The sequence below is a fragment of the Lolium perenne genome, chromosome 7, assembly GCF_019359855.2.
Source record: "Lolium perenne isolate Kyuss_39 chromosome 7, Kyuss_2.0, whole genome shotgun sequence".
NCBI classification, from domain to species: domain Eukaryota; kingdom Viridiplantae; phylum Streptophyta; class Magnoliopsida; order Poales; family Poaceae; genus Lolium; species Lolium perenne.
Window position 1 is genome coordinate 101090231 of NC_067250.2, and position 8979 is coordinate 101099209.

At 51.9% G+C, this 8979-nt stretch overlaps 1 protein-coding gene across 1 annotated transcript; it reads left to right on the forward strand.

Moving 5' to 3' along the window:
• Positions 1-2033: 2033 nt before the first annotated feature.
• Positions 2034-4027, forward strand: LOC127312737 (uncharacterized). The gene is made up of 3 exons (XM_051343280.2): positions 2034-2944; positions 3048-3231; positions 3681-4027. Exons 1-3 carry the CDS (start codon positions 2111-2113, stop codon positions 3926-3928), a joined length of 1266 nt encoding a protein of 421 aa, XP_051199240.1. The 5' UTR covers positions 2034-2110; the 3' UTR covers positions 3929-4027.
• Positions 4028-8979: the final 4952 nt, after the last annotated feature.

Genomic DNA, 8979 nt, shown 5'->3' on the forward strand with positions numbered 1-8979 from the left:
TCTATAAAAGCTTGAACATCGCATAAAATCGTGCAATGGGAAGCCGACCTTGTTGGAGCACTGCAGGACGGATGGAGCTGTAGTGTTGTAGCACGGACTGGACAACATTAAACCTCCAACAACGGTGACCAGTCGACCACATACCTGGAGAAACGAAGTCCGACAGCAAACGGCCGAATCTGTGCGTGAGGACGAGCTGGGGTGGTAGGCCAGGCCGATAGGGGCGTGCAGATTATCTTCCGTAGTAGCCATGTCGGGGCGGCGCTCGAAGGAGATCCCGTGGAGGTCGAGGCCACGAGCGTGGCCGGACGTTGAGGCGTTCAGGGCTGTCCAAGGAAAACGGGGGCGATGCAGGAGGACGGCCGTACGACGAAGGGATTTCGCCGGAAGGGGCAGCACGCAGCTACAACAGCTGGCCGGCAGGGGGCGGCGCTCAATTTGGGCCGTAGTTGGGGAAGGACGATTTAGCCACATGTGCTCCTCTCATCCTCACCACAGATCCAGTCCGCCACCTACATGGCCAGCACGGGCGGGTGCGAAGAAGTCAACCTGCTTGACTTGTCCCTGCTTGACGGCGTCTCCCTTGTCAGCGTGAGATCCAGGCGGGCGGGAGGCAGGGGTGGTATTCTGGCGGTGGCTCGAGGACGGCGCTAGGTGGCGAGGCGGCGGTGGCTCATTTTCAGGAGGAAACCCTACGCAGGAGACTACTCCGTACATGTGACACAGAGAGATAGGAGAAAAAAGAAGAAAAAAACGTTTTGGTGGTCAGGTGCGGTGGCAATTTAGCTGTGATTACGGTTCATGGCATTTGCTGTAGATCGGACGGTGAATTTTGGATGCGGGATACTGGACGGAGGGGATGTTTCCAATGATGACCACCAAAGTGCGTTGAGTGTCAAACGACCAACTCCCATTTAATAGTAAAGAATTACGATTCATGGCATTTGCTGTAGATCGGACGGTGAATTTTGGATGCGGGATACTGGACGGAGGGGATGTTTCCAATGATGACCACCAAAGTGCGTTGAGTGTCAAACGACCAACTCCCATTTAATAGTAAAGATGTATTTCAGCACAAAAGGTGTTTTATCAATGGAAAAGTCTATTCCTCATCCGGCTGTAGCTACAGCCGGCTCACTCGTCTCTCTCCCCCACACGATATATTTTCTGTGTCGGTAGCTCAGACGTTTTCCGCAAGCACTCCTCCGCCTAAGGATGTTGTAGCTGAACACCAAGGGCCGCCGCCGTTACCCTTCTCTAGCGGCCGCCCACTTGCTCCTTTGGGCGAGATCCGCTATTGGGGTGCCGAAGCTCCTACATGCGCCAGCCGCCAGAACTCCTCCGTGTGAGGGCGCGTCGCCCCACTCCCTCCGACGAGCCGCCCAACTTCCCACGACCTAGCTCTTCTGTGAGCGCGCCCTTCCCCTTACTCCCCCGTCGCCGACCGCCATCGTAGGTCCTCTGCCCCACGTGGCCCATTGATGGCCGAAAGCCGCCCAACTTTGCCCTGCCTCCACCTGACGTTGATGTGAGCTCGACGATGATGGTGCCGATGGTGGCCGCTACTCCTGATCTGCCTCAAAATGGTCTACAGCGGTGCTGACGGTGGCGTATTGGTGACCGACGAGCTCTATTCGTCCATGGTGGTTCCTCCATTGTTGGTAGAGAAGACCATTTTGTGGGGGATTTTTCAATGTTACATGCGTTGTCAAGATCTGTTACATGTGTTGCTTTTTTTTTCTTGGTTTGTAAGTATGTGCAAAGTGATACAATAATTATTTTGTATATGATACAGAGAGGTTGTACCAATGTTGCATACGTATCTCCGTAATGTTGAATAATTTAGGACAAATTGTTGGATATACTGCAGAAAAATGTTGGAAAACAACGTAATATTTTTGAAAATGTTAGATACGCAGAGAAAAATGTTACCTTTATGAATTTGGTATTATTCACAACCTTATAATTGTCCTGGAAAAAGTCGGCTAGCTCCCCTAAACAGATCGAATCAGATTCAACTTGGAGTTCTGATTTGATCTGCCTTTCACGGGTATGGCGTGGCAACAGATCAAATTTCCCAAATCGGAGGGGAGAAGACAGGTGATCGTAGATGAGCCCTCGCCGCCGGGACCGCCCGCGGCGGAAGCCGGTGAACCCGATGGAGGCGAGGTGGGCGAAGGCCATCTCGTCGCCGTCCCTCTCCAACAAGCGCCCACCGCTGGCGCTCCCGGAGGCGGCGCAGTTCTTCTTCCGTCACCTCCCGCGCCGCACTCGCGGTGGCCCTGGCGTCGCCCCCGACGAAGCGTGGGAGAGGAAGACGGCCATGAGGAACACCATCCACGACGCCTACCTGCGCGCGCTCGCGCGTCTCCCATTCAACGGCCCCGACGGCGCGCCGACGATGCCGTCCCTCCTGCCCGCGCTCCTCGCTGGCGGCCACAGCTTCGGGCCGCTCCCCGACGGCGCCTCCAACGTCATCGTCAACACGGTGTGGCTCCACGCCGCCTCTCTCCCCGGTCGCTTCGCCGCTGCCGATACCGTTGTGGACGTCGTCAACCTTGATCTTATCAAGCTGGGCTCCTTCCTCGGCGTCACTTGCCTGCTACTGGACGACGCTGCTGCCGACCGTGACCGTGACTACCACGCTGCCGCTGTCGCCGCCAGGCACCCCAACTGCGAGGCCTTCGCTGCGTTCGCGCAGTCCGGAGTCGCCACAAGCCCTGCCGTCACGGAGCTGCTCGCCGGTAGCAGCGGTCTTCTCTCCACTGAGGATATCGAGCGACTGTCTGCCCTGCTCGTTCCACATTCGGCCCCTCCACTCGACGATTGCGTAGTGGCAGAGTCTGAGCTCAATGTGGAGAGGGAGGAGCGCATCAGAAGATGGCAAGCATGGAGACGCAAGGTCGCCAACATGGCGATTGATCACTGGAACAGCACCATTGGGGTCAGTTTCTTTATCCACAACTGCATATGCTCTTTTATTTTTTTGGTCACTCTGGTGCTAATTCTAATCGTCATGTTGCTATGCTCCAAATTACTCCTTCAAGGGACCTGAGCTGCAGCTCAAGGTTGTTTGTGGCTGCAGCATTGGCGACCGTGATTACCAACATATCAACTTCATCGCCACTCCAAGAGATAATCCGGCAGCCATACAACTATTCTTTGCAGAACATGCAAAACGAACGGGTATCGTGCTATGCTGCCCTGTGCAAGACTCTGTCTCTCGGAGTGGTAAGCTCTTCCACTTCTTTTGTCTACACAAGAACAATTTATTTATCTCGTGAACGACCGATTAGCTTATGATCTTGTGTAGTGAATGGAAGTACTATGTAAGTTCATATATATAGTTAGTCACCTCTGGGCTCTGGAGTATATATCAGATTAACGGCATGTATGTTTGGATCTATTTTTAGTTCACTTTTGGAAGTTAGTATATGATTTTTTTTGGGTTACTAGACAGACATATGCTCCAATATAATCATAGCGGGCATGCAATGTTGAAATACTAGTACAAAATTGAGTAGTTAGTGAATGCTGATGTCCTTAGTTTGCTAGATGTTCATATGTAGTATTACATAATGTTTATCTGTACTCCGAGTAGTTGCGAGTTTGACTATCGATAATAACCTTTTTATGTTATGAGGTCAATTTCAACCGAGACATGTTTACACTTTTGTCAGGTCACTGCAGTCTTTGTGAGGGTTTTCACCAAAGAATCATCCACCCACCTTTTGGATCATACAATTTCCGCAGCCCGCTTGATGCTACGTTGCATATCATCGACTTCGATATTGCAAACTCGTTGGATATCAAATATGCTCGGCACCTTTGGGGTTCGAGATACATGGTCAGTTCTCGTTATCCTGTTGGTACTTATTGCAGCCCCGAAGAATGGGTCAGTGAGTATGATATCATATTAATTGGATAGTTAAATTGTAATGGAAAGTTTTTCAGTTTTTTTGACATTTTGAAGTATGTATTTTAAATAACGGGTGCATTTACATAAGTTAGAATGGATTTTGCACAAAAGGTGTTTTATGAATGGAAAAGTATATTCCTCAGCCGGCTGTAGCTTCAGCCGGCTCACTCGTCTCTCTCCCCCACACAATGTATTTTCTCTGTCGCTAGCTCGGATGATGGGGATATGCTCAAGTCGGTTCACCATTAGTCTCACTCGCCGTAAGAGAGAAGGTCTAAGAAGGGATCCAGTCGGTTAGGGCGACAGGGCCTAAAATCCTGAGCGACTGGGCTTGAACCCTGGAGATAGCGACCGGATCGGAGGCCCGGGCGACTGAAGTGAAGATTACTTGGGCACGGGATAACAGATCCTGGCCTTATAGTGTTATGGTTCGATCTTATCTACTTGTAAACCCTAGATCGGGGGTGTTTATATAAACCCCGAGCCAAACCCTAGTGGGGACTGATGGTGCTTATCGTAACGCTGACTTCACACTGTTGGGGAACCCCAAGAGGAAGGTATGATGAGCATAGTAGCAAGTTTTTCCTCAGTAAGAAACCAATGTTTAATCGACCAGTAGGAGAAATGCGTGACTTCTGAAGGTGTTGCTAGCTGATTAGTGGCATGTAACACTACCAGCGTCAACAACAACGTGGACCCTGCACATAACACAACCAAAATACTTTGCCCCAACTTACAGTGAGGTTGTCAATCTCACCTGTTTGCTGAACACAAAGGATTAAACGTATTGAGTGGAAAGAGATGTTTGCAGAAAGTAAACATAACATGAATTGCAGTAGAATTTATCAGTAAAGGAAACAGGACCGGGGTCCACAATTCACTAGAGGTGTCTCTCATAAAGGTAAATAGCATGTTAGGTGAACAAATTACAGCTGGGCAATTGACAGAATATCGATCATACATGACAAGATGATTACTATGAGATTTGATTGGGCATTAGAGCATCTTCAACAAGCGCACTAAAAATCGGCGCGCTCTAGGTCGATGCGAACGTGCTGTAAATGTTTGCTGCGCGCTGCGCTAATTTTCCCCCCGCCGGACGCTGTATTATGCAGCGTGTGCTCGGGCGCGTAAAACGCTCCTTCGCCAGACGTTGTATTATGCAGCGCCCAGCGCGGCGCAAACATTTATTTTGATCATTTTTGGTACGAAATAGATCAAACAAAACATCAAAAATTAACTGGAAATACGAAATATATTAGAAAGTTCGATGGTACAAGGACATTTATTTGAAAACTAGCCTAATCTACTCCGAGTCATAGTCGAAGTCCGACGAGTGGGTGGTGTCACACACCGGAGTGGATGTCCACCCGAAGGAGGAGGTGGAGGAGGAGAGGACGATCGTCAATGGACCGGCACCATTTTTCTTCTCCTCCACCTTCCTCGCGGCCATCTCCGCCCTCTCCGCCTTCCTCGACGCCGACGCCGCCCGGTGCTGGTCGCGGTCCACCTTCCTCTTCGCCGCTGCCGCCTTCTCCTCCTCCTTATGCGCGTAGAAAGCCTCCATCGTGGCGATGTCCTCCGGGAACTGCCGCGCCCACTCGAGGAGGAGGCGCTCGTTGCACTCCGCGATGACGAGCCGCTGCTTGAGCTCGCGCTGGCGCCACTGCTGTTCGCGCGTGACGGCCGGCGACAGCGGCGCAAGCGCCTCCGCCTGCTCCCGCGTCCACACGTCGTGGAAGTTCATTGTGCGGCGGGAGCGGCCGAGGTGCCAGGCGACCGTGTCGTAGGCGCGCGCCGCCTCGTGCGCCGTCTCAAATGTACCGAGGCAGATGCGCTCCTCGCCGGAGTGGACCTCGACGTCGAAGTGGCCGCTGGGCCGCGCGCGGACGCCGCGGTAGCCGGAAGACGAGTGACGGCGGGGCGGCATCGCGTTGGCGGAGGCGGAGCGGCGGTGCGGGCGTGAAGAGGGAGGCAGAGCGATGGGAGACAGTGGAGCGACACGCGGGCGATGAATCTTCCGGGCGGTTGGCGTGCGGGCGCGGCAGCCCAAGCAACAACTTTCGTGCGCCCGCTGGAGGTTCGCGTGGGGTCCCGCGCACGCCAAATCGGCGGTTCATTTAGCGCGCGTGCCTTTTGCCGTGTCTGTTGGAGATGCTCTTACAACATAATACATAGACCGTAATCCAACTACGTTTATGACTAATAATCCACCTTCCGATTATCGTCCGAAGCCCTTTCATTATTAATTAAGTCGCAAGCAACAGATTATCGCATTAAGCAATGTGTGTAAAGTAAACAATAGAATTACCCTCCGATAAAACATTGTTGTTTTCTCCCTAGTAGCAATTATTGTCACTCTCCATGAAAACTAGATGCATGAACCTACTATCGAGCATAAATACCCCATCTTGGAGTCACAAGTGTCCACTTGGCCAGAGTTTCTACTAGAAACGGATAGCATGCAAGATCACAAATAATATATGACATGAATATATAATCAATCTCAATATAGTAATATTCATCACACAGCAAACACAACATGTAGGATTACATAAAGATGATTTTGATCATGCAGGGCAGCTCACAAGATCTAGACATGAAGCACAAAGTGGTGAAGACAACCATCTATCTACTGCTATGGACCCATAGTTCATGGATGAACTACTCACGCATCACTTCGGAGGCGGGCATGGTGATGTAGATGCCTCCGGCGATAATTCCCCCTCCGGCAGGGGGGTGGGTTCTATGATGGCGGCCGCGACGGAACTTTTCGTGGATGGAGGCTCGGGTATTCAGGGTTTTCTCGAGAAGATGTATAAATAGGCGGAGGATTTAGGTCGGTGGGATGCCTGGGGGGGCCACACCCCCCCTCAGCGCGAGCCAAGGCCAGGCCGCGCCAAGGGTGGTCTGGCCGCCCTATGGCACCTCTTCGACCCCCCTGTGGACTTCGTCTTTGTTTCGGTAAAATATTGACTTCAGATTTTGTTTCGTCCAATTCCGAGAATATTTCCTGTACAACTTTTCTAAAATACAAAAACAGCAGAAAACATGGAACTGACACTGTGGCATCTTGTTAATAGGTTATTGCCGGAAATAATGTTTAAAGTGCAACGAAGTGTAAGCAAACCATATATGAATTGGTGTAAAACAAACATGGAGCATCAAAAATTATAGATACGTTTGAGACGTATCAGGAACAAACAGTTCCAGATCCAATCTCACCTCCATAGCTCTCGGTGCGGTAGTCGGCTGAGCCACCCCATTGTAATCTCCAATGAGTAATAGATCTAGCAGGACGTAGGCCTTTTACTCTCCGAAGGGGCCGAACCTGGGTAAAACCATGTGTCATGTGCACCTCGCTCCGCAAATGGCTACGTCACATTGCCCACACATCAACGAAGTACTGCGCAATGTAGCACATGCCGTGGTCACATCCACGATAGTGGCGCCCATCATGGGGCGTGGGGCGTCTGGCCTCAGATCTACGGCGAGGCCCTACTCGCCTATCCGCCGGCCGGTCGCCTCCGGCAGGATGATCGCCACGGGCGGCTTCTTCCACATCCAGCCGAGCACCTGTAAGAACATGTCCATTACCCCATGTGTGGTTTTGGTAATTGATGACAATCCCTATGGACTAACGGTTGCATTGAGAATCAATCTTAGGACAAGTCCATTGCTATGTGTTGGACTCAAGGTTGTAAGATGGAGAAGACGGAGTACAATGAAGAAGACGGTGTTGAAGATGAAATAGAGAAGATGGCGTTGAAGATGGATGAAGACGGTGGCGTGCGTACAAGATGGAAGAAGACGTGGAGGGTATGTTGAAGGAAGACGGTGGCATGTACAATCATGAAGAGGACGAAGACGGAGCTTGCCGACTCGAGAAGAACGCGCAAGGACAAGGTTTGTGCTCGATAGGATAGTGGGTCGCATCATCGGAGAGAGCTCAAACCTTGCATGCATTGCATCGTGTTTCTTGGTTGTTCTTGGTTCTTATCCATGAGATGAGTTAGAGCTTGTTTTCATCTCCATGACAAGCTCTAGCTCATCGGAAACGGATCCCGGATGCATCGCATGTTGCATGTGCGAGGGTGATGATTTTCCCGATATATCGTATTGAGAGGTTACACCTCTATGACCATGAGAAAATCATCACTCACTCTTTTGCATTATTTCACCTTGTAAAGATGTAGCTCTTGTCGCCCTCTTTCCAACAAAATTGGTTTCATGTCATTCCGATTTTCCTAGCTCAAGTTATTGCGTTTTCCGTGTTGCATATTATTTGGAAAAGAAAAAAAACAGCATATGGGCCGGGTGGTACTACCGCGGGCGGTACCGGGCTAAATACCGCATGCGCGGTTTTCCTTACTGGAACTAAAGCGGTACCAGGACGGTACCGGCCCGGTAGTACCGTAACCCAATTACGGTACCAGGCCGGTACCGGGCCCGGTACTACCGGCCCACCTTTTTTCTCCAAACCACCAGCCTCCACTGCCTTCCGCCCCCGCGTGGGCCGCACCGCCGCTGCCCACCTTCCAGCCCACCACCGCTCCAGGCCGCTCTGCTCTGGGCCGCCGTGCCCATGCACGCTCGCACGCGAGACCCTGCCGTTCGCTCACGGCCGCTAGGTCGACGCGCGGGAGCGCGTTGACCGCGCCTGCGTCCTGCTCCCGCTCGAGCCTCGAGCCCCGCGCTGGCCCCGCTTGCTGCTGCGCTGCGTGCTGTTTCCCGCCCAAGCCGCTGCTGCTCTGCACCACCTGCCACGCTGCCTTCAACGCTGCTCTGGCCCCACCTGCATGCATGCTGCGCTGTTGGTTTCCCTTCTCTCTCTCTGTTTTTCAGATTTGGTTCAGCACTTTCAGCACAAGCGGTAGTACCGCTCCGCAGAGCGGTACTACCGGTTTTAGGCCAATTTTCAGATCTGGATTTTGGGAAAAATGGTAGTACCGCTTTGCACAGCGGTAGAACCGCTTTGGGGCGAATCTGACCGTTTTTCCAGCCCCCAACAGCTATATTTCTGGGCCGCTATTTATACCTCTCTTCCACCTCCGACCTAA

What these genes read in the sequence shown, in the direction of transcription:
- LOC127312737 (XM_051343280.2), top strand. Translation starts at nt 2,111, where the DNA reads ATGAGCCCTCGCCGCCGGGACCGCCCGCGGCGGAAGCCGGTGAACCCG. An exon ending in ACTGGAACAGCACCATTGGG is followed by an intron (nt 2,945 to 3,047) that starts GTCAGTTTCTTT and finishes TACTCCTTCAAG; the next exon opens with GGACCTGAGCTGCAGCTCAA. An exon ending in AGACTCTGTCTCTCGGAGTG is followed by an intron (nt 3,232 to 3,680) that starts GTAAGCTCTTCC and finishes CACTTTTGTCAG; the next exon opens with GTCACTGCAGTCTTTGTGAG.